The 26,613-nt window shown below is 35.5% G+C and overlaps 1 protein-coding gene across 4 annotated transcripts in view; it reads right to left on the bottom strand.

Annotated features, from left to right (window-relative positions):
• Positions 1 to 26,613, bottom strand: part of itpr2 (inositol 1,4,5-trisphosphate receptor, type 2) — a 1,448,083-nt gene that overhangs the window by 1,286,714 nt on the left and 134,756 nt on the right. For 3 of the 4 annotated variants that reach the window (XR_007935422.1, XM_051929951.1, XM_051929945.1), the window contains exons 4-5: positions 16,621 to 16,707; positions 11,493 to 11,651 (exon numbers count right to left, since the gene is read on the bottom strand). Coding sequence is in view for 3 of the 4 variants with exons in the window: in XM_051929951.1 (XP_051785911.1) it covers positions 11,493 to 11,651; positions 16,621 to 16,707 (246 nt within the window). In the remaining variant the exon portion in view is untranslated. Of the gene's footprint in view, positions 1 to 11,479; positions 11,652 to 16,620; positions 16,708 to 26,613 lie in introns of those variants that run through there. The other variant, XM_051929947.1, reaches the window with a different exon arrangement.

Below are 26,613 nucleotides of genomic sequence, written 5' to 3'. Positions count from 1 at the left end.
ATTTTGATTGCAGTTATTTATAGGGATATTTTATGCGCCTCAAAATGTTTTGAAATAAGCAGTAGCAGGCATTTTCATTTGAAAAAACAACAATAAAAATCAATAAGCATTAAAAAATATTGTAATCTCTGAAGCATAAAAAAAGGCAACAATATCAAGCCCCCCAAGGGTGTGGAAACTAAAAACTTTCTGATTCAGAATTGCATTTTGTAAAAATTCAGTCTTGCTCACAGAGCCAGAAATGAGTATATAAATACTGAAAAAACCATTATCCACATATAAGCCACATGCCCTACCTATTTACTGCAAAAAATAACAATGGTAAATTTAAGCAAGTCAAGTTGAGTCGCTTTATTTAACCAAGCAAGTCAAGTCAAATCAAATCAATGTTGAGAAGACTTAAGTACCACAATATAGTAACATCTAAGATGAGAATAGACTTTCTCTGAGAAAAACTATTCTTAGCAAGAAGTAACAGTGATTGGTATACAGTGAAAATCATTTAACACGAAAGTGAGGGGACTGAAATATTTTTTCATGTTAAAAGAATTTCGTGTTAAAGGATATTACAAAAAAAAAAAAAGATGCAGTATATTCAACAAAATTAAGTTTATTAGAGTACATTTTATTTACATAGATATGTATATATGCATGTATTTAATAAAAATGGGAGCATTCTGAGATCTCGCTTGTTTGAACCAAACAAGTAAAGCCGTCTCTAAATCCTCGTGCTTGGCCGTTCTCATCCATTTTCGCTCTGGCTCAAACTTACTCCGTTCAAACATTTCCGTAATTTGCTCTCTTTTTTTTTTAATCACTGTATTGTTGATAATGTAGAGATAGCAATATCAAAATCTTTACAGATTTCCGTTTTCATCTTCTATTTTTGATCAACAGCCTTAAGAAGCTCCATCTTCATTTTAATTGAAATAGCAGTTTGCTTTCCCCCTGAGCTCTTTGCCATTGTGCTCGTAAAAAAAATCCTTCTAAAATAGAAAAAAAAAACGCGAACCAAACTCACTGATTTTTACTCACACTGCGATGTACTCGTCACCGAATTCCAAAGCTAACTGATGAGAGATGAGATGTTTTTGTGTGGCGTTTGTAGGGGTGGAGGGTGAAAGTAGCTTAGATAAACAAAATTGGCTCGTGTCACAGGCTATTCCGAGGGTATTTCAAAGCCAAGTTTGCCTCCTTTCTACGAAACATGTGAAACCACCTCTCTTTCATTTCACACCCCTCTTAAATCTCGCCTGCGCGGCTGGTGTTTTCCGTATTTTGTTCCTTCCCAGAAGGGAAATCTTTTCGTGTTAAGTGATTTTCGTTTCGTGTTAAGAGAAAAAAATGCATGAAAATACATAGTAGTTTGTCGGGACCGTTGTATTATTTCGTGTTAACCGATATTTCATCTTAAGCGTTTTCGCGTTAAACGTATTTCACTGTATATTGTTTTACTTTGAAAAAATCTGCGTATGTACTACTGACATTCCAGTTTCCTCATAAGTGGAAATGCTGTATTTAAAGAAAATAAATTCTGAAAGTTTGTGACTTCAGAGTAATGAAGCTACATAACATACATGCATCAATGTTAAATAATAGAAAGAATTGCAGTAACACATGGCAAGAATAGGAATTTAACTGTACAGTCAGTATGGGTTTAGAAAAGGGAGGTCATGTTTTTTTGTCATGAAACTCTGAGGAAGAACAAAAGGATATTATCAGAGTGGTGCATATAATAGTTTTTTACCTTGACTTTTAGAAACAAATGGATAAGGTGCAACATGTGAGGTTGTACATCAGACTAAAAGAAGAGGGAGTTCAGGGTATAGTGTGTAGATGGGTGCAGAATTGGCTAAAACATAGGAACAAGGGGGTTATAGTGTGAGGGACCTAATCAGAATTGGTGCCCATCATGAGTCAATGCTGAGGCACCTGCTATTTTCAGTATATATAATTTATATTAAAATATAAATAATAAGCTGGTTAAGTTTTCAGATGATACCAAGCAGCTAGGTGTATTGTCAGATAATTTTGAATCATTACAGAAGGACTTGGACAGCATACAGGCTTGGTAAGATTTGTGGCTGATGGAATTTAATGCAAGAAAATGTACAGTTTTACAATGTTTCTTTATTTAGTCATGCTTACACAAGAAAACATGAAATTTGCCTTCTCAGTTGCATCTAATAACAGACAGAATGAAATAAAAAAACAAACAGAGACAAGACAGGTTAAGGTAAGGCAGTCTGATAAGTGCATATTTACACAAAAATGGTTACAGGATTGTTATTCCTTATTAAAAAGTCAAATGGCACTAGGAAGAAAGGAATTTCTGGAGCAGTTTGTGTGGATTTTCAAAGGGACAATCCTTCCTGATTTACTGAAATCAAGTTCTATATGTAATGTTGTCTGTCATCAGTTGAGATGCTTTCCAGTTTCTTTAGCATTGTCCTCTTACACAAACTTGCCAAATCATCTACATCAGCCCCAATAACTTTAGCTACATGCTTAGTAATCTTCTGGAGCTTTTTTAAAATTTTGGTTTGTCAGACAGCTAAACCAAGCAATAAAGCAAAGTGGTAAAAAGACTGGATCATACTGTGATAAAAGGCCAACATGAGGTCCTTGTCTAGTTTAAACAGTGCGAGTTTACAGAGGCGAAATAAGCACGGATTGCATATAGAGAATTTTTCTTATTTGTATTCCAGTTAAGACTCATCTAGGCTAGTTGCCAAATATTTATATTCATTCACTATTTCTACTTCCTCCCCCTGAACAACAATGGGTAAATACACCGATTTCTGTCTCTTAAAATCAAATATCATTTCTTTGGTATTTTTAACATTCAGAGCAAGAATGTTCTTATTGTACCAGTTCACCATACAGTCCACTTGATTTAGATAGTGGCTTTTGTCCTCACCAGATATGTATCCCATGAGCATGGTGTTAACAGCAAACTTGATACTGGACTAGTGGCCATTGTTTAGTCTCAAGTCACTTGTGTACAGAGTAAATAGTAACAGTGATAAGACACACCCCACAGGCTTCTTGTGTTTGAATGAATGACTTTTGAAAAACTGTCCTGTACTTTGACTGTCTGTGAAAGATTTAAAAGAAAGACCTGCATCCATAATGTGATAAATGGCTTAAAATTCTTATTGTTCAGTTTCCCAATCAGTATGTGACACTGGATGGTACTAAACGCTGAAGAAAAATCCAAAAATAGTGCTCTCATATAAGAACCAGGCTTCTCAAGAAAGATGTAGATTTGATGTAAGATAACAAGCAGAGCATCTTCAGCACTTCTTTTTGCACAATAAGCAAACTGGTTGTTGTTATCTTAAAAAGACTTTGTCTCTATCATTAAGATATTTCACCAAATGTTTAAAGGAATAGAGGCGAGTGCCACTGGTCTGCATTCATTCAGACAACTTGGCCTGGAAACCTTTGAAACAGAGGTAATGAATGATTGTTTCCACAGCTTAGGTACAGTAAAACACAGGCCAGAAACCAGTATTCAGCAAAGAACCTCAATTTATATGTCTCAATTCTGTTGGTACTTTGTTTCACTGAAAGAGCCAATCAAGCCCTAATGTGTAGCATTAATTACTTTGTTTCAAAGTGACTATTGTGGAATTCTTCCATAGGTAGATTTATGCTGTGACATTCCACAGTGAACAGTCAGATGGAAGTATATATTTGGCTTTCCTCTAACTCTTCTCAGTCACCCATCAAACCTCTCCAGTACTAGATGCAAATATACATCTTACAATTATTCAAAGCACTAAATAGGATTGTTTTAATATATATGCCATTGCTATGTCTGAAATATTATGGTGCCCTGAAAAAGGGGAGCCATGTATAAAAAGTGTAGCAATTTCTTCATGGTGTAACTGAAATACATGCAAATACCCTTATAGTCTGCAATGTGCACTTTAATCATGACTGAATCGTTTGATGTATAACTTTAAACTGTGGAGCAGAAGGGTAAATCAAACAAAAATATGTCTTTGTCCCAAATATTATGGAGGGCACAGTATATCGACTAAAGTACATGAAAAGAAATTTAAAGAAATCCAGAACTAAGACAAAAGTCTATAGTGACTATTATTTTCATACTCCCAAATACAGAAATGGTGAAAGGGTATAGCATGCCACAAAAGATTTAAGAAGGAGGGTTTTGTAACAATTCTACAAAATCATGAAAGAGACTCCCCTTACTTAATTTAGTATAATTTCTCTTCCAGCACACTTTCGTATTAATATTTCCTTTTATTTTTTTTAGAAAAAAAACTACACAAGTAATGTATCACCTTGCTGTTCACTTCACCGTTCAACTACAGTTGAAACTTCTGCCAGCATATGAAGTGGAATGTATTTTACAATACTGACAGACGGTTTAGATGGAATCTTACAAAAATTAACATGGACTTGCTCATATATGTTGCTTTCGGTTTTAGTGCCCTAGATCAGGGGTAGGCAACGTCGGTCCTGGTGAGCCGCAGTGGCTACAGGTTTTCATTCCAACCCAATTGCTTAATTAGAAACCAATCATTGCCAATCTCAGACCTTATTTAATTTTATGGCTTGTTAGTCTGTGCAATGTAAGGCTCTTATATCGTAGATTTTTTTCCTTTCCAAGGATATCATCCAAATGATATGAAGCCTAAAACAGATCATTTTCAGTCTGTCACATTTTTCTATTAAGTGTTTTATTAAATCAAACAGTGCATGATGAACACACACAGATGTAATTGGAAAAAAGCTAGCTGGAGAACTGCTGGCTGCTTTGTCTTTTACATCTTATTGCTAATAAGGAGCAATTAAAACACTGAATGCAGCAGTTTAAGATTGAAATAAGCAATTAAGGTTGGAGAACCTTAACAAGCGAGACCACTAAAATGAAGCATCAAAATGTCACTTAAGCAATATGTGCTTCATCAGTAATAATTGAGTTCTCGTTAAGGAACTGGGTTGGAACAAAAACCTGCACATACTGCGGCTCACCAGGACCGACGTTGCCTACCCCTGCCCTAGATGAGTGTTATTGGAGACTAAGAGGTAGGTACTGTAATGATTCCAGTAGTTTCAAATTAATGTTTGGAATATTTTTAGCTCATTTTTTTACATTTTTATTTATTTTACACATTAGTTTGGATAGGGGTTTGATGACATTCTCTATTATTTGTATCATGCTACTTAATACTGACACTTCTTTGCAAAAATTAACAGCAAGCTTATTTAAAGGTGATGGATCTTTTGTCTGAACTTCAAATTTTTCTTTTCATAAGTAAGAATAAAAAGTTCTCTTCTTGTTCAGAATTTATATTTCTTATTTAAGTACTTCTACCACCTCAGTTCTTCATGCGCCCTTTTCCCAAATATTTGCACCATTATCTATTCCTGGCTTAACTTTTGGAATTGGTTTCTAATAAAATTTTGACATTTGCCACTCCAACTAGATAGAAAGTAATTGCCAAAAAATCTTTCATATAAAAATCATCTCATTGGTCACACGCTAGATTTGAATATACAGTGGAACCTCGGGTCACGAACGTCTCGGACCACGTACAAATCGGGTTACGACCAAAAAGTTCGCCGAACTTTTGCATCTGTTCACGACCACACACTCGGGTGATGAACAAGCCAGTTTCCCCTTCGTGTTCACGCGCCGATGATTTCCGCACGTGTTCAGCCTCTCCCTGGGCAGTGAGAGAGAGAGAGAGAGAGAGAGAGAGAGAGAGAGAGAGAGAGAGAGAGCGAGCGTATATATATTTACATACAGCTCGTACAGTCCGGAACAGATTAATTGTATTTACATACAATCCTATGGGGGAAATTACTTCGGGTCACGACCACTGTATAGTGATTTAGATCTCTCTTTTATTGAAGTAATTCCTTTACTTTTTTAGTTACTAATACTAGTAAATAATGTAAACTGAAGTGAAGCACTGGATGCTTCAAGCCTACAAACATTTATGAAAGTAATAAAACTATTAAGAAAATTAATATTTGAACAAATTGTTTGCAAAGTCAATATACTGTACAGCTCTATCATTATTGTGACTTGTACATAGTAGGGTAGAATTCTTACATGTACTTGTATTTCCCATGTCACACTACACAATCAGAGGACACACACAACCTATAAATAGAGTACTGTTGTCAGACAGTATGAAAAAATAGGCAACTTTTATTCCGTATTAATCAAAATGAAAAGTACATGACTTATCCTACCATCTACCACAGACTGCAATCTAGCATAAAATGTGAAAATCATGATAGTTCTTCTTAAAATCTTTGAACACAGCCCTACAGTGCCCTTGTGTTGAGTGTGAGGGCCAATAAAGTGAGGCAACCCACTCAAACCATCTGGGGTTTACCTATCAAGAAGTTTAAAATCCAGCAAAATAAATGAACTGTTCAGATGCAGGTTCCTGAGCTTGGTGATGAGCTTAGCTGGGATTATTATGTTAACTACAAAACTGTGTTCTGGTTCCACATGAACTGGTACTATATGAAGGATTAAGTTGATGGCAACCTCCGTGGATTTACTGGAATGATATGCAAACAGTAATGGATCCAGTTCTTTTGGCAGAAAAGAGCATGTGCGATTTTTGACTAGCCTCTCAAAGCAATTAATTGCTATAGCCATGCTGGCCTTGCTTTCTTAGCTAAAGAAAAAGTGGTGGTCTTTTAAAGCTTGTTGGTATAAGATTAATTGGTCAAGAAGATTTTTTATATTACCGTGAACACTGGAGCAAGCTGATCAGCACAGATTTTCATAACACATCCTAGAGTGCTGTCCAGACCTGCTGCCTTCCTGGTGTGGACTTTCTTGAAATCTCTCCTTACATACTGTTCCAACAAAGTGAGCACTTTTTCCTCACTGGGTGGTTCTCCTGTCACAGATGTTTTGTACCACTGGCTGCAGTTAGTAGCATTCATATTGAAAGGAGTGTAGAAGTTACTAAGCTTGTCATTATTCATTATGAAGATTTACTATTCACCTCAATAGTTCAAATGACATTTTATAACCCCAAATTTTCAAAAAAACAACTCCACAAAATAGCATTGCTTCATATCTTTAAAGATATATCATAGTTGGACATTTCAACAATATTGCCCTTACTACTGATTGATGTCATGGAAGAAAATAATTATATCAGACCTATTGCTTTGTAGATCTGTGATAGAAAAAAACATTAAAATTAAAATTTCCTCAGGGTTAAGGACTATAAAATTAAGCACTGTCCATCATATACCATATCATCCAATTCCGGAATTAGCAGCTAAACGAGCCTTGTTTACTGTATGTTGTAGCATCTCAAATAATGAAAGTGTTACATAAGCATAGGTATTTCAATAGGAGCTGTTTCATGCTCTGTTTAAATTTAAACAAGATATGATATGTACTATTAGGTCTTATAATACACTAAAAGGTGGTATTCACCTATTATATTTCTCTCAAATTGTTTTTAAGACAGACAATTTGTATTATTAAACAGAGGTACAGTATAAATGACATTTCATTAGTTCTTCATCTTAACAATAGGGTATTCACTATTCCAATGTTTTGTCATGAGTAGACTTGTTTAAACAGATCAAAAAATAAACACATCAGTACATATAAACATTTTTAAGTAGACTGAAAATGCACAGTGCAGTTTTATGAACTAATTAACCCCCAAAAGAAACTGTGGTTAAACACTTTACAAAATAAATAACAAATGATATTTAGCAATAGCTAATGATATTTACTTAAAAACATTTAAAAACACGGTAATTAAAAATGTTCCAAACAATTTCTAACTAACATCACTAGACATGATCCTTCATGCTCCTTCTAATTGCACAAGATATGCCTAAAGCAATCCATTGATAATGTAATATCTACTACTAGTGAGCACTTCAAAGTTTTAGTATCTGCAGAGCTTCTGTGAGTGTATATTTTAGCCACAGTTAGTTACAGATATTGCAAAGCTAAGCAGTAATTCAAACAAGCATTGGTGACAATAAGAAAAACATGCTATTTATGAACTTTAAGTGAGCAAGCTAATGTATCTAATTGTTCAAAACTCATACCACTGATCATAAAAACCCCAAACATATACTGAATATAGACCAATGTATCTATGGGATTTTTATCTGAAACATGCAATATAGATGCATGCTGTACTGTGCTTACTAACAAATCATGCTGATGCAGTACACTAAATTGCAGTGCTATACCTTACTTCACCAACATCTGTTAATACGAGAAAAGAAAGCAGCAGGATAAAAAATTAGCCAAGTGTAAAATAAAAATAACTTACTTTTTTAAATAAATCATTAACATATTTTCAATTATGTATTGGAATTAAGATACATACATAAACTTTAAATTTAAAAACCTTTTGCATAAATGTACTGAAATATTTGAAATTAATAGTTCTTAGTTGTTATATATTTTAAAAGAAAAATAAACCAAATCAATGATATGTTTTGCCACTAGGGATTCAAGCTCAAAAACTTAAGCGAGGACCGCCCGCATCACGAATTCACCCGGGAAAATGCTCCAGCCACACTACCACGCCCCCTCTCTAAGCCGCGAGTGCAGAGACTATTTATTTAAAAAGTGGCCTTTTTGACTTGAGCTTTGGACCCGCTACACCACAGAGAATTAAAGTGTAAAAAAAAAAAACTGCTAACTTTTACAAGTACTATAAATTTACTCTGGCTGTTACAGACTGAAATCAAATGTATGTTTTTATTGTATAATAACAATAAGAACAGCTCACTACTCAAAACGGTAAATTTGCGAGATAGCTGGTTTGGATCTCAAGACCTCTAGATTACAAGTCAGCAGTTCTTACCGCTGCACCATGGAACCTGTAGTATTGCACATGCACCTTTTATTAAAGTGTTTATTTGATATTTGGACATCAGCCTTCACACACTATACAGTTCATGTCTACATTTTGTCATTTATTACTAAAACAAGAAAAACGTTTCTGTTTTAACAATGTGTTTACATAGATTGTTGTAGACACGGAACACACATGAAATTATTTACCCTATACAACTCTAGGTAGCTCACTCCCAGATAATCAAGGCTTGAACTGGGAACACTTCTTGCCCTTTCTGCAGGAGTGGGGGGGATGGTATAGCAGGCTGCTTGCTGCTTGTGCTTATCTACACATTTACAAGACAAAAAACGCTGACAGAGAGGTGCAAAGGGATTTAAGGTGGGCCAGGTTTATGGGTTTTTTCGTAGGCTTTGGTAATTCTACTGTTAAGCATTTGATCTGGTATTGCTTTGCCTTCAAAATTAAATCCATTTCTTAAAAACAATTTATGTGTAAATACTCTCACAAACAACACTTTTAAGAATACAACAGAGGCACTGCTACATGGACCTAAAGTTTATTATTAAAACTACACAAGATGAACACATTTTCAAGTTGAACATATATTTAGAACTTGCCTATATGGATATTCAGTAAAACAGAATGCAGTGTAAGTACAATATGTAAACAACTTACTAGCTTAACTTAATATGTAAACTTACTTACTTAGTTAGGTATGCCCATATTTTACAATTACATTGTACAAGTTTATACATCACATATTATACAAGCATATTTTCAGAATAAAGGAAAAAGGAAGTTTATAAAAATTAAAAATGCATCCATACTTATATTTAGAAAATTATGAATAGGTGCAAGGTATTAATGTTATCATAGCTGTTTTAATTTACAAATCTACTGCACTTTGCTTGTATTAAAATTGTGCCTTACCATTATAATGCAACCAGTTGCATCACACATGTCACAGATATTGAAATAACTCACACAAAACAATATGGAATACAACAAAAGCAAATGTAAGAATCTTACACATTGTTAAAATGGAGAGAATGCAATAACTCACCTGCATAGGCCTACCTAAAGATGTATCAAATCTCTATATGGATGACATACAGTAATCCCTCGCTATATCGCGCTTCGCCTTTCACAGCTTCACTCTATCACGGATTTTATATGTAAGCATATTTAAATATATCTCGTGGATTTTTTGCTGGTTCGCAGATTTCTGCGGACAATGGGTCTTTAAATTTCTGGTACATGCTTCCTCAGTTGGTTTGCCCAGTTGATTTCATACAAGGGACTCTATTGGCAGATGGCTGAGAAGCTACCCAACTTACTTTTCTCTCTCTCTCTCTTGCGCTGACATTCTCTGATCCTGACGTAGGGGGATTGAGCAGGGGGGCTGTTCGCACACCTAGACGATACGGACGCTCGTCTAAAAATGCTGAAAGTTTATCTTCATGTTGCTCCCTTCTGTGCAGCTACTTCATGAAGCGACATGCTGCACAGTGCTTCGCATACTTAAAAGCTCAAAGGGCACGTATTGATTTTTGATTGTTTGTTTTTCTCTGTCTCTCTCTCTCTCTCTCTTTCTCTGCTCCTGACAGAGGGGGTGTGAGCTGCCGCCTTCAACAGCTTTGTGCCACGGTGTTTCGCATACTTAAAAGCCAAACAGCCGTATTGATTTGTTTACTTTTCTCTGTCTCTCTCTGACATTCTGTGCTCCTGACGCGCACTCCTTTGAAGAGGAAGATATGTTTGCATTCTTTTAATTGTGAGACGGAACTGTCATCTCTGTCTTGTCATGGAGCACAGTTTAAACTTTTGAAAAAGAGACAAATGTTTGTTTGCAGTGTTTGAATAAAGCTCCTGTCTCTCTACAACCTCCTGTGTTTCTGTGCAAATCTGTGACCCAAGTATGACAATATAAAAATAACCATATAAACATATGGTTTCTACTTCGCAGATTTTCACCTTTCGCGGGGGGTTCTGGAACGCAACCCCCGCGATGGAGGAGGGATTACTGTATACAGTAATTGCTCTGCTTGCAAGCCATATTTCACGGCTCAACAGCATTCAATTGTTCTTGCCTCAAATGATTTGCCACCCTTCTCTTTGCTAAAACGTGTCCTATTCTTCCTGATTTTCAAGTCAACAAGCTTTGAAAGGGGATGGCAATTTATTCCCCATCTTGGATTAGCTTTTATGGTCAAGAACAACCCAAACATACTGCAGGACCACCAGTAATACTTTTCTCTGGTGGTCAATTTTCCCTGCTACACTGCTCATTGATGATCATACTGATGACCAGGAAACCAAGTCTAATCTTAGACTGTCCTTCACAATTAGCAGTAGAGACAATTTAGCCTGTCCATGGAATTTTCCACCATATTTTGATTTGGAAGTCATGATTTTGCCTCCCTGAAAAGTACCTCAGCACACCCCAACCCCTGATGGGCAATGCACCCCAAACATTGAGTTACAGAGCAAAGACTGAACTGCCATCTCTGATATCAACTCCACTAGGCCACATTATGAACACTATCCTTTATTAACCTGCAACACCAACACAGAGTATACTCTGTTATAGTATTCTGCTGTCAGGCAAGTTATCAAGAAAATCTACCTACTGTTTTTACATACATTGTCACCTTCAGTCCTCAGCTTCCAGAAAGGCTGAATGTAAAACCAAGAGCCTTCAGTTCCAGCTGAATCCAATGAAACTCTCATTGCATTTTTCTCCAAATGTGCAGGAAGTCTTTTATTCACTGTTAAGTATTTGTTGCTTTTTATATGTAGTAACTAAAAAATAAAAAAAGACATATTATTGGTCACATCAAAAAAATAAACCACTCTGATCTGCTTAAACATTAAAAAGGTTTTCAAATTCAACTAAAGCTAAATAAAATAGTAAAGCATCTACACTGACTTTAAAATCATTCATTTATTTTTTATCAGTACCTAAATTCAAGATATATTAAAAGCAACAAAGCAGAAAACAAGCCCAAGACTAGTTGAGAGTCTCGCACACGGAGAATTAACCTAACATCTTAGGGGATCTAGGAGGACAACCAAAACTACCTGTCAGAAAACACACACAAACAAAGAAAGAACGTCCAAACTCTATAAAGACAAGTATCAGGCACAGGACTAAAACCCAGGACACTAGATCTATGACATGGCAGCAGCACTCACTGTGTTGCCAACATTGCATTATTTATTACATTTTTCTGTATACAATATAACACAAAACCACTGCGAGAAAAACATCATGTTGCAACCAACAGAAAATAGAAAATAAAAGATAAAGAAAAAAAATACAAAAATGTACTAAACTATGTTAAGATATATACCTTAACATTTAATGAAAGTTGTGGGAACTTGACTGACAATGTTTTAAGGTGAGCAGCACTTTCTACACTCTCTCATTCTGTCTGGTCTTTAAAAGTAATTCTACAATAGTCCTATTATAGATATATTTATAAGGATTAATAGTAACATCCCTTTTAACTAAAATATATGCAAAACAAACAAGGGGATAGAATGCAGTCCTGGAGAAAACCATTGATGAACAACAATTGATAAAAACTGTCTTTAAGAAAGTAAGCCTCTTATTCACATCTAATTAAAGAAACCCACACTAAATAAAATGAATTTGGAATAAAAGAAATGCTGAAATAAAATCAATAAATAAAATATGAAGATTTAGGTTACTAATAATTACTTGCTATCTTCTTCATTATTGGGAAACCTTAGGCAAACCCTACATGGTCCATTATTGATCACATTAGGTGGATGTTACCTACAGCCACCTATCATAACCTTCTATAAATTTGGAAAGGATAAAGCTGTAATACCCAATTTTCTTCAACATTTTCAGAAAAGTCACTTGTAAAATGTAACAAAAAAAAAAACAAAAACAAAAAAAAAAAAACTGCTATTAATACGCAAATATGACAACATGAACACAAATGGAAGATGGCCCTAGAAAAATTTCATACTAATGTTAAGTTTTTTTTTTTTCTAACCGGCTCAGGCGGTGTGGTTATTTTCCAATTAGTTCCCAACTGTGTGTGTGTTTATCCATATATCAATATATATATATATATATACCGTATTTTTCGCACCATAAGACGCACTTTTTTTTCCCCAAAAGAAGGTTGGAAATGTCTGTGCGTCTTATGGTGCGAATATTGCGTCACAGACCATGATGTGTAGTACCTGACAAAAGTAGACATCCAGGGGTAGAGGGCGACAAAACTCACTTTTACGTTACAGGCATTCCCTCTGTGCTTGGAGGAATGTTAGACTCATTGACTCGGCATCTAATCCTTGCGTGTGCGTGAGTTGCGAAATGTAAACAAAAGCAAGATGGCATCTACATCTCATGAGGGAGCGAAGCGAGTGCAGAAAAAAAAAAAAAAGCAGAGATTGTTTTGCGCATTATCACTGAGTCGGACTCTGGACTCCACAGATTACCAGCCGCTGGACTACTTCAGGCTGTTCTTTCCTGAAGCTGCCTTTCAGCTACTGTCAAACGAGACAAACAGGTATGCAGAGCAATTTTTTGAATCGAGGGCTGTGCTTGCACCGCATTCTCATTTTTCAAACTGGAAATCCACAACAAAACATGAGATGAAGGGCTTTGTGGCATTACAAATATAGATGGGACTAGACTGGCGATATAAGTTCAAGGAGCATTGGTCCAAACGTGCTTTGTCCCCTGGTGGCTTTGGACAGGTTATGTCGCGTGATGATAGGTACGTGATGCTGCAAAGTGATTGTGAGCAACTGAGCTTAATAAATTCTGACACTAGCGATGAGGAGTTCTTGGGGTTTCCATAAAACTAGAAGAGTGCTTGAAACTTAAAGTCTCTCCTTATTTGTTAATGACAGTGATGATGTTTCTTAATACCGCTGTTGAATTTACATGGTTGAAATATTATTCTGCTATATTTTATTAAACATATTAGTGCACCATTTGGTTCAGAATATTTTTTTTCTTGTTTTCATCCTCTAAACCTAGGTGCGTCTAATGGTCAGGTGCGTCTTATGGTGCAAAAAATACGGTATATGTTTTTGGTTTTTCGACCAGGGTTGGGTGGTTGGTGTTAGATTGGGTGGCATGAGGTGAGTTGATGCCATTAGAGTTCCACTGTTCCTTCTTAATTGATTGATTTGCCTTCTGGTTACTTGAACACACATTTTTATTCAATTTAAAAATAAAATAAATAAATAAATAAGTATTTCTTTATGCAGAGATAAACATAGGGGGGAATATAACATAGGGGGATATACATTTTTAGGAAGGACAGACATAATAGAAAAATAAGTGGGCTTGCTGTTAAATGGAGTTTAAAGACAAGTCCTCTTCAAAAAAAGGCAAGTTTACAGGGAGACATTATAGTTATGGGGAACTTTACCTGAATATGAATTGGGCTAACCTTGCAAATAGCACAGCACAAGAGCAAGCGTTTTTAGAAATAATCAGTGACTTTTTTTTTTTTTTTTTTTATAAACACAGTATTTTAAAACACCAAAGTAAGGGGAAGCCTGTCTAGCTTTAGTATTTTGTAATAATCACGATAGAATTGTGGGTATTGAGCTGATTTAACCACTAGGGTCAAGTGACTACAATATAGTACAATATTCAGTGTTTTGTAAGAGTGCAGATACAAATACTAAAAATGTTAAATTTAATTTTGGTAGGGCAAACTTTGAGCAGATGCACCAAAGTCTAAGGAGGATGGACTGGGTTAAGCTTTTAAAGGTGGAGACACTCGAGGAGCAGTGGAACAGGTTTAACATTTTACATGTAATCCAGGATAAGCACATACCTACATTTGAAATTAGTAGGAAATTAAAAAAAAAAAATGTGCAGGGGGCTAATAAAGATTTGAAATGAAGCTGCAGATGAAAAAAACAGCTGTATAAAGTGTACAAGTTTAGTAACTCCAATGTGAATCGTGAGGAGTATCAGAACATGAGGACAATCATTAAGAAGAATATTAGGGAGGCTAAAAAAGCTGTTAGAGAGAAACATAACAGATGAGGTGAAAGATGATTCGAAAAGATTCAGTATTCTAGTAGTAAATGAACAGTCAAGGAAGAGATGAAGTGCATCAGGACTAATAAAAGGGGATTAAAAAATACATAGTGAAAAAAACAGATGCTTTAAACTTGCATTTTTCTGAGGTCTCCACATGTGAGGAAGCAGATAACCTTCCAGCAGCAAAAAAGAAGACTACTAAGGAGGTACTGAGTGATTTGGAAATTGTAGAGAATGAAGTGCTGCTTAGATTAAATAGGCTGTAATCAAACAAATCACCAGGACCTGATAATATTTATTCTTGACTTCTTAAGGAGGTTAGCGAGTACATATGTAAACCCTTGACACACGTTTTTAGAAGTCACTGCACACTGGGAAATTCCGAAGGACTAGAAAATGGCAAATATCAGTATAAATAAAAAAGGGTGATCAAGCAGATCCAAGAAACCATAGGAAAATTAATGGAAGAAATTATTAAGGGAAATATTGAGCAACACATGGTAAGAACAAAATTTTACTGAACTGTCAGCATGGATTCAGAAGAGGGAAATAACATTTTACCAACATGCTGAAATCCTATGAGGATACAACAAAAGGATTTGATTAAATAGGTACATATGATATTATCATACTTTCAGAAAGCATTTCATAAGGTGTTTCAAGGTTAGGCATCAAACTAAAAAGTGAGAATTCAGGGTATCATTTCAGTTCAGACTTGTTGCGACCACTTAATCTATTTTTATATATTTTTATTTTGAGAGATGAATTTTTCTTCTGCTTTTTAATAGAAATTTTGAAATTTCAGGAATTTGCTAAATTCACTATATTTGCGATTCCTCAATGAAAACTGATCTTTCTCAACAAATTTCCTTGAAGAATGTGTGTGCCAAATTTCAAGAAAATCAGAATGCTGGAAAACGAGATGTTGCTTGCATATACCTGTAAATCAATAGAGAGAAATAAAAACAAAAATAGGTTCTTTTCACATTAAATATAAATACCCCTAATAACAGTGGTAACGAACACAATTGCTCAACTTAGTAAAGCACATACAATGTATGTTTTAACAGCATTTTACAATAGCTTGTGGTTAAAAACAGAGTCCAAATAGGTTTGTGGTAGTGAAATAGCTTTCATAGACACCAGGTAGCAACTCAAGCAATGTAAAAAATACCATTTTTAAAAACTTTGATTATGAATGGTTTACCAATAACTGTAGTTCATATTTCTTAAGCATAAAATTTCGAAGTACAACTTATTGGAGAGTTAACATTTATGTTAAATTATGAAGAAAAAATTGTAGGTTGTGATGGACCATGGTGGATAGCAGATCACTGTAGTGCTCTGCCAATAAATGACAGAATCAGACACATTGTGTTATTATAATATACAGATATGGCAACTATGAGTTTATTTTTATTGTAATATAAAGTACTGTTTAGCCAATAGGAGCAGTTACGAGATGATGATCTCTACAAATTTACTTGAAGAACTACTGTGCCAAATATCAACAAAATAATTCCACTGTGAGCACACAATCAGACATGACACCACTAGGTGTTTTTCACACTATATGCGAACGCACTTAAAATGTGTAAGATATTATATTATCATTAAAATGCTGCACAATAAATTATAATGTCTTGTAATCCGAACTCCCAATACCAGATAAAAAAAAAAGTATTCCATAGTCTGAAAGCAAAGTGGTAACAGTTTACATACTTGAATAACATTGCTGTATTTAACCAGATCCCCAAGAAGCTTCTTCTTCTCAATTTCATTTTGCTTCTGTTCCAATTCTGCAGCATGCTGCAAAAAAAAAAAAAAAAAAGTCCAATATGCATACACACATTATATTTAGGCATACATAAACACAAAAGTAGTTCTGTCCACAAAGAACTTGTGGTTAAATATTTAAACTCATTAATTTTCATTTGGGGTTCTTCACTGAAAGCAGGCTTAGAGCATCACAACAAGTTCACAGGTAAAATACAATTGCAAATACTTACATAAAGCATATACATAAAGATGTAGCGATTTATTTAAATACACAGTGAAAGCAAAGTAGGTCCAAACTGATCAACATGAAGTGAACCTAATAATATCTGTTTATTAACATTATTGTTGAACTATAGGTTGTTGACAACAGAGGAGGGGAAAACAAACTCCAATGAGCAGCATCCCTGAAGAAAATAAACTTCTGAAGGGTACACACTCAGTCATAGCAAAAAACATGTTACAGTCTTGGAGATGTAGACCAAATGGACACCCAATCCCAAATGGACAATCTATAGTACAAGTCTGCACTTGGCTATCTAATATAAGAGAACTAGCCATGTGCGCCCAACTACGTTGCGCGTGTTAAAGTTGTCTGTGAAGGGCTCCCTGTTTAAACGCGGCTGCCAGTCGTGAATTGGGCCCTTCGTCGCACAGCATTATGATTTTTTATACGGGAAACAAAATTACAAAACAAAACCCTTGGACACTGATTCGATAGGAACGGCCTACTCGGAATCACTGTCCGAATAGTAATCATGTGGTGGTGTAGGAGCATTTCTGCTTCTCTCCGTTCACAGTCCGTCTCGTTTTCACGACGCTGTCGTTTCCTCTCACGATCTCTTCTCAACCTTTCTCCAATCTCGCAGGTTGCTTTGTGGCAATCCAAACAGTAAGGCAATATACACGGAGCAATGGTTACAAAAGGGGGACACATAGGTATCCAGGCTCTTTAAAGCATAAATAGGGATCACTTCACTGACATGTGAGCAAGCCAGGGTACAACTGTGAGACGCGCAGCACTCGCCAGCTACAACGTAACAATAATAATTTCCAGAACGTGCTGTTACGTTGTCATTCATTTTACCTACTGTCTTTCTTTCAGTCATATGTTACGTAGGCACGTACCTTTTATCTTTGGCAATCTCATTCTCTAACCAGCATAATACTGTCCACCACCCCTTTCGTTATTCCGGCACATTGTTGACATCCGTGAGTAACAACAACGTACTAAACTGGAAGGTGGTCTACGCATGCGTGGAATTCGCAGACAAACAAAGATCAAGATCCAAATGAAGATTATATATAAAGACTAGTTAATTTAAAGCACAACAATTTGTTTAGTTTGAATGTCTGTGTTTTGAGGTGTGACTGGAGTACTACAGTCTTCAGTAGTATAAGCCTGGAGGAGATTCTTAATGCAATGCCTATGTTTTAGCTGTCTCTCTACTGCCATCTAGTGCTTCTTCTTCTAATTCATTCGCGGACAAACAAAGATCAAGATCCAAATGAAGATTATATATAGAGATCTTTCCATTACTTTGATTTCAAGGCTCCCAGTATCTCTGATTTTTTTTCCCCCCAATGGACAGAAAAAATGCTTGGAATTAGAGCAAATATACTAATTGTGCTGAGAATTTGAATTTTGTTAAAGACATTGTAACAATTTTAAGTGAGGGGTTTCAATCATAACATGTAGTTTATGCTGTAATAATGGAAGAAAATAGTTAAAATTGACATTTTTGTTAAAAGGCAAAAGCACAAAAAGTTTTATTTCATGCTTTTTATGAAGATAAATTCTTAACACTAGAAACAATAATTCCTTCAGTATGAAAGCCACCAAGGCCATGTCAAGTGGTGCCTAAATCCTTTTGTTCTCACTAAATGTTCCATTTGCTCGAAATCCTCATAACACATCCGTACTGCCCTATCACCAAAAACTATAGACAGCCTAAAACCACTTGAGTGAATGTAAAAATAAAAACATTTCTTGGCACGCAGCAAATGTTGCTTACATATATTTTCATGTTAAATGTTAGTATATGTTTTCAATTAGAGGTTAACATCTCTGTTCATGAGACTACCATTACTAAAAAAAAGATTATAATTTTTTGTGTGGTATTAGCATTAGCATATTGTGTCTATACTTATGACTCAGAACTGTGAATCAGATCATGGTTCATGACCAATTAATGCAGAAAACCAGGTAATTCAAAGGGCTCACATAATTTATAGTGGAAAGAAAAAGTAACACTCCAACATTGTTTCGAGTATGTGAATTGCACATTGGCAGTTCTAAAGAAAACCATGGTTGTCATTGATTTGCTGCTCAATCTGCACCAAAACCAATTGCACATTACCTCATTACTATTACTATTTATTATTAATGAAAAAAGAAAGTAACCAAATCTGCTACATGTATACTTAATGGTTCCAAATTCAATGTGATCAGAAAAAAGACCAAAGGCTTATATGTACAGCATGATGTGATGCAAGAAACCCAGAGATCCCCGTTTTCTCTCAAAATATTCTGTGGATACATTTGCATTGTATTTGCAAAGTACCTCAACTGCTACTTTTCTCCAAGTAACCAAATCTGCTACATGTATACTTAATGGTTCCAAATTCAATGTGATCAGAAAAAAGACCAAAGGCTTATATGTACAGCATGATGTGATGCAAGAAACCCAGAGATCCCCGTTTTCTCTCAAAATATTCTGTGGATACATTTGCATTGTATTTGTAAAGTACCTCAACTGCTACTTTTCTCCAAGTAACCAAATCTGCTACATGTATACTTAATGGTTCCAAATTCAATGTGATCAGAAAAAAGACCAAAGGCTTATATGTACAGCATGATGTGATGCAAGAAACCCAGAGATCCCCGTTTTCTCTCGAAATATTCTGTGGATACATTTGCATTGTATTTGCAAAGTACCTCAACTGCTACTTTTCTCCAATAGGTTACTTTTTTTGTTTAACTGTTTAAATTTTGCAAGAAATCTAAATCTAATAGGAGTGTGTACAGATACCTCCTTGTCTGTGCTCCATGTGTGCAAAATGAATCAAAATAAATTTGTTAAACAGATGTGACCTACAGTAATAGACCAGCAGCCTACTGAATCCTGTGCTAATTCATATTCCTTTTATTACAGGAAGTCTACAAATTCTTCACCATATGATGACAAGGAAGAGAAACAGAAGACAAGAGATTATAGCTGTTGCTTTGAGCACAACTGTCACTGCTGGATCAGTATGTTGAAACCTGGAGTCACAAAAGAAGATCAATGAATTCTGACAGTACACTTTCACTGTAAAACTTCAGTAAACATTTTTTGAATTAAATTTTTGTCAATGTTTTGGACTTACATCGTGACAACACAACATATAACTTCCCATGATTTCTTTCTCTCTATTAAATAAAATGACTTTTTCGAATGTTTGGCTTTAAGATTTGTTAATTGTCTTTGCAAAAGCTATTCTTAGTATATTGGCGATAACTTGCATTTATAGGGACACAAAGCAGGGAATACAAACAAGTACTGCAGGATTTTATTTCTATTGTGAACCAAGCATGTGTATGTTCATCTGTTTGTGTCCATGTCCAGGTTTTTATAGCTTGTAAGTTTGCTGCCCAGTAATAAAACAGTTAGGTAGAGCCATGCCTCCTTCTACCTTAGGTCTTTGTAGGGTCCCTCTTTGGATACGTGGATGTTTTAAGTTCCAAATAAATGAGGTTATGGTTGAATCTAGATTTATTAATGTATATTAGAATGTTTTGAAATAAAAAGAGAAGCTTAGGAAGAATATTCATCTTAATGTTAATTCTTCCAGCTAGAGTGAGATGAAGGGTTGACCATCTATGTAAGTCTTGCTTAATTTTTTCCATATAGATGGCGAAATTTTGTTGATAAAGAGCTTTATGCTTACTTGTGATGTTTACCCCTAGGTATTTAAACTGATCTGCAATGATAAAAGGGAAGGTGTACAATCTAATATTGTATGCTTGAGAATTCACTGGGAAGAGCACACTTTAAATTTAAATTAATTCTGAGACCAGAAATCTTTGAAAATTCTGTAAGTGCTGTTAGGACTGCAGGCACAGTATTTTGTGGGTCTGATATATACAGTACCATATCATCTGAATATAGGGACATTTTCTGTTCAAGGCCTTTATTTGATAAGCATTTCGAGAGTGAACTGCCAGTGGCTCAATGGCGATTGCAAAAAGTAGTGATGATAAGGGGCATTTTTGTCTGGTACCACATTCTAGTTTAAAGTAGTCTGAATTTATGTTATTAATACAAACTGAAGCTTCTGGATTGGTATACAGTAGTTTGATCCATGCACAAATTTTCGGGCCAAACCCAAATTTCTCTAATGTAGTGAAAAGGTAGTTCCATTCAAACATATCAAATGCTTTTTCTGCATCCAACAATATCATCATCTCTGGGGTATTTGACTTTGTGGGTGAATACATTACATTAAACAGGCATCGAAGATGGGAAGTTAAGTGTCGGCCTGTAATAAATCCAGTTTGATCTTGTGATATTACCAAAGGCTGCAAAAGCTATTCTAACTAGAAACGGTTAACATTTTAATACGAATGGCAGATCAAGATCTCCTTTGTTGTCTAATTTTATCCAAGGAAGATGTACGACATTACCTTTCTTGGATACATCCTTCTTTCTACTATAATTTGTGTGATGGAAGACCGGATGGTGTTAACGGTTGTAGATATTCTTTGTGATATTGTAAGTTGATGTTTTCATCTTCCGCATGATTACCACCAACTGTTTCAGCATAGTATATTAATATGCATTTAACCAATTTGCCATGTAACCGATCCGTAACCGATCGACATTTTTGGCATTAATTACTTTGACTTCATCGTTTCTCGGTGTTAGGATTGACCGTGTAGTCATTTTTTCTGTTGATAATCCTTCATGATGAAATTCTTCAATAAGATTTGGACATAATAATGTCTTCTTTAATTGGGAACTTAAAGTGAGGAAAACGTTAAAATTTATAAGGGCTGAGAGAGCAGGAACTGTGTCTGTCAAAAGCATTCACACGAATGAGAGGTGAGAGGACCGTATGTTTGCGTGGCTGAATATGGTTGAGAGAAGGGCGTGACTTGAAAAAATCTCATGGCCAAAGCCTCATCTCGCGGGACTTGAAAAAAGTCGTCTCAGGATTTTTTTTATATAATAGAGAGATAAAATCAAACCCCTCCACTTCTCAGAGGTTTGACAATTCCAAAATTTTTTAAAAGAAAAAGGGCTATGACATTTCCATTAGGACAATCACTTCAGATGGGCTGTATTGGCTGCTAGACATTGCCTCAAGTGTTTCTTAAATCTAGCTTTTATTCCACTGACACACTAAACCTATATGGTTACTTGTCGTGATTTGCAATGTTATGAGGAAAAGAACAATTAAAATGCTAGCAGAAAAGCCTAACTAATCTATGAGAAGCACCATATGATGGAAGTCACAGTTAAGTAAAACAGTGTAAACTGGTCAGAAAAGTTCCGATTTTACGTTGTTTCTTGCTGTTTAAATCTCGCTAAAAAACAAAAATCCAACAAAAGGGCAAACACATTCACCTTATCGAGAGAATGCATTTAGTAGAGCTGTATATAAGAGAGCCCATCTTTCAACCTCCACTATTTACTAATTAAAGCACCAGGTTGGTATCAGTTTAGATTAGGTATCCTTAATTACACTGTACTTACCATGTAATTACCTGTATAATAACAGAGTAACAAGGTATTATTACCTTGTATTTACTGTGTAACACAATGTAATGCTGTGGTTAAGCACTCAATTGTAATTGTTATTCCACAATTTGTACATACGTAGTTATAAAAATTGTGGAATAACCATTACAATTGAATACTTATAGTTTTACACTGTATTACACAATAAGTATAAGGTAATAACACCTAGTTACTCTGTAATTATACAGGTAAGTAAAGTGAAATTAAGGACACCTAATCTAAAGTGACACCCATTTCTCATTCAAATTCTTCACTTCTAAGAAACATTACAGAGAATCAGCCTTGGGACTCCTGTTTGTTTTTTTTCCTCTTGGACTGGAAATCTATACTAATAAAAGGCAAAGCCCTCACTGACTCACTCACTCACTCATCACTAATTTTCCAACTTCCCGTGTAGGTGGAAGGCTGAAATTTGGCAGGCTCATTCCTTACAGCTTACTTACAAAAGTTAGGCAGGTTTCATTTCGAAATTCAAAGCGTAACGGTCATAACTGGAACCTCTTTTTTGTCCATATACATGTAATGGACTGCAGCTCGCTGGCCTTGGGAGGCGGAGTTGCGTATCACGTCATCACGCCTCCCACGTAATCACGTGAACTAACTGTGAACGCAGTACGTAGAAAACAAGGAAGAGCCCCAAAAAGCGCTGAACAAAACATTCATTACACAACTGAGAAGGCAGCGAAACAATAAGAAGCGAGCGAGTGACACATACAAGCATATTCATAAGTGCAGCTAAGGCGGAAACAAAGCACGGTGTAAACCGTAAGTTTAAATTAAGTTTGGTAAGATTGCTTTTCTCCTGTACAACTATACGTTGCATTCTCAACAGTAAGCTTGCCCGACTTGGTCATATTACAACAGGAGTGCTGAACTGACAACGTGGTATAAAAAAGAGAACTATAACAATCGTAATAAACGAACAATAAAACAGCGGAGAACCCGTTAGCTGACTTGCTGGCCAACCACAAGCGTTACCTGGTAGGTAATCACCCAAACAATCAGATTGTGATTCAGACTACGAATGCCGTGAATGTAATTACCCTGATCTACATGCTGTCAAATAAACGAACCACACGCCATGGCGCAATGTTAGGGGCTTTGCCTCTAGCGCCGACGTCCGAGGTTCGATTCCCTTAAGCGAGTGCAGTGAGTGTGTACGCCTTCCATGGCGGATGTTAGCTGACTTGCTGGCCAACCATAAGCGTTACCTGGTAGGTAACCACCCATACAATCAGATTGTGATTCAGACTACGAATGCCGTGAATATACATATATATATATATACACACACATATATATATATATACACACATATATATATATATACACACATATATATATATATATATATATATATATATATATATATATATATACACACACATCTATACTAATAAAAGGCAAAGCCCTCACTGACTCACTGACTGACTGACTGACTCACTCATCACTAATTCTCCAACTTCCCGTGTAGGTACAAGTCTGAAATTTGGCAGGCTCATTCCTTACAGCTTACTTACAAAGTTAGGCAGGTTTTATTTCGAAATTCTACGCGTAATGGTCATAACTGGAACTGTTTGACTGACTCACTCATCACTAATTCTCCAACTTCCCGTGTAGGTAGAAGTCTGAAATTTGGCAGGCTCATTCCTTACAGCTTACTAACAAAAGTTAGGCAGGTTTTATTTCGAAATTCTACGCGTAATGGTCATAACTGGAACCTGTTTGACTGACTCATTCATCACTAATTCTCCAACTTCCCGTGTAGGTAGAAGGCTGAAATTTAGCAGGCTCATTCCTTACAGCTTACTTACAAAAGTTAGGCAGGTTTCATTTCGAAATTCTACGTGTAATGGTCATAACTGGAACCTGTTTTTTACCCATATACTGTAATGGAGGAGGCGGAGTCACGTATCGCATCATCACGTATTACGCCTCCTACGTAATCACGTGAACTGAAAACGAGGAAGAGATTTACAGCACAAGTCAAACGCGGGAACGAAGGTAAATGACGTTAATTGTTGACTGTCTTTTAATACTGTGTACTTGTTGAGTGTTTTTTAATACTGTGTAAGCATACATATTAACACATGTGCAATTAAACATGTGCAATTTACAGGGTGATTTCTCAGGCTTAAAAGCTCGCCTTTTATTAAAAAGGTAAATGCAAACTCTTTTCATTCTGAAGGGCACAAACCACGTTAGATTTCAGCCGTTAAACGCGCAAAAATGTCAGTACACCAGATAAATAAGCGCAACATATTATCAGTTGTATTGTATGATTACAATACATATAGAAATGTGTTAATCGTTAACGAATATTATGGGATGGTGTTTTTTGACTCGCGCTTTGATTTAAACGATTGCATGTCTTGGTGGGTTTGCGTAGCTTATTGTCAATATCTTTACAGCTCTTTTTAAGACTTAATTTAAAAAGGTTTTCTTTTCTTCTTAATAAAAATTTAAAAGCAGTACTTCGCCGCTGCGAAGCGCTCACTTCACTCCCTTACGGGAATCGAACCTCGGACGTCAGTGCTAGAGGCTAAGCCCCAAAAATTGCGCCACGGCGTGTGGTTCGTTTATTTGACAGCATGTAGAACGGGGTAATTACATTCACGGCATTCGCAGTCTGATTCACAATCTGATTGTATGGGTGGTTACCTACCAGGTAACGCTTATGGTTAGCCAGCAAGTCATCTCGAAGTGATCACTCGAGTGAACGCAGCTTCACAAAAAAACAGATCCTTAACAAACTGTTATTGGTATATTTTCCCTCAATTTTAAAAGGTTTTCTTTTCTTCTTAATAAAAATTTAAAAGCAGTACTTCGCCGGTGCGAAGCGCGGGGATTTGAGCGACTGACACATACAGACATATTCATGAGTGCAGGTACTTCGGAAAGAAAGCACCGTGTAAACCTAAACTTTAAATTAAGTTCATAGACCTACAAAAGTTTGCCATTGATTTGAGGCAAGATTGCTTTCCTCATGTACAACTATACGTTGCATTCTTAACAGTAAGCTTGCGCAGCTTTGGTCATATTACAACCTGAGTGCTGAACTGACAACGTCGCATACAAACAGAACTATAACAATCGTAATAAACAAACAAAAAAAAAAGCGAAGAACCCTTGGATTTAATAAAAAGGCTCTTTCCTTGGCGAAGCAAGGAAAAAGGAAGACCTTATATGGCGTTCGTTTATAAAACAGCAGAAAAGCTGTGTTAAGGCTGCTTCACAAAAAAACAGATCCTTAACAAATTGCTATTGGGATATTTTCCCTCAATTTAAAAAGCTTTTCTTCTTCATAAAAATTTAAAAGCAGTACTTCGCGGGGATTTAGATATTATATATATATATATATATATATATATATATATATATATATATATATACAGAGAGAGAGAGAGAGAGAGAGAGAGAGAGAGAGAGAGAGAGATATAGATATAGATATATATATATATATAGATATAGATATACATATATAGATATATATATATGTATGTATGTATGTATGTATGTCTATATATATAGATATATATATATGTATGTATGTATGTATGTATGTATGTATGTATGTATGTATGTCGTATATATATATATATATATTATATATATATAGATATATATGTAAGCTTATAAGTACTGCCTTACTTCTCTTTAAGAAAGGAAGATGTAATGATACTTGATATAAACGATTCCATGTCTTGGTGGGTTTGCGTAGCTTATTGTCAATATATTTACACCTGTTTTTAAGACTTATTGACTGAAACGGGCTTTCACGAAAAAAGTTAGGGCTTCGCTACAGGATACACCCTCCACAAGTTAAGCAAGTAAAAATAAAAGTGTATATCTCTGTTTTATTTAAACCTTTTAAGTTTGTATGCATAGCCCCATTTGGCTGTTTTAGTTTTTTTTTTCTTTCTTCAGTAATATTTAATATCCTTAAAGAAAAAGAACATATGCATTTTACTTTTTTTGTATCTCTTTAGTAATATTTTAGTGTAAAAGGATAACCAGTATTTAAACCTTTTATGTTACTTTATAAAGTTATTTTACACAATGTTGAAAAATTAATAAGAAGCTACATAATTTGGCAGCTGCTGCTTTAATTTTCAATGAAATGAAAAAAGCTCTCCAAGAGAAAACCTCAACGAAG

Source organism: Erpetoichthys calabaricus, chromosome 1, assembly GCF_900747795.2.
Source record: "Erpetoichthys calabaricus chromosome 1, fErpCal1.3, whole genome shotgun sequence".
In the NCBI taxonomy this organism is placed as follows: domain Eukaryota; kingdom Metazoa; phylum Chordata; class Cladistia; order Polypteriformes; family Polypteridae; genus Erpetoichthys; species Erpetoichthys calabaricus.
This window is presented reverse-complemented; position numbering and strand designations above follow the sequence as displayed.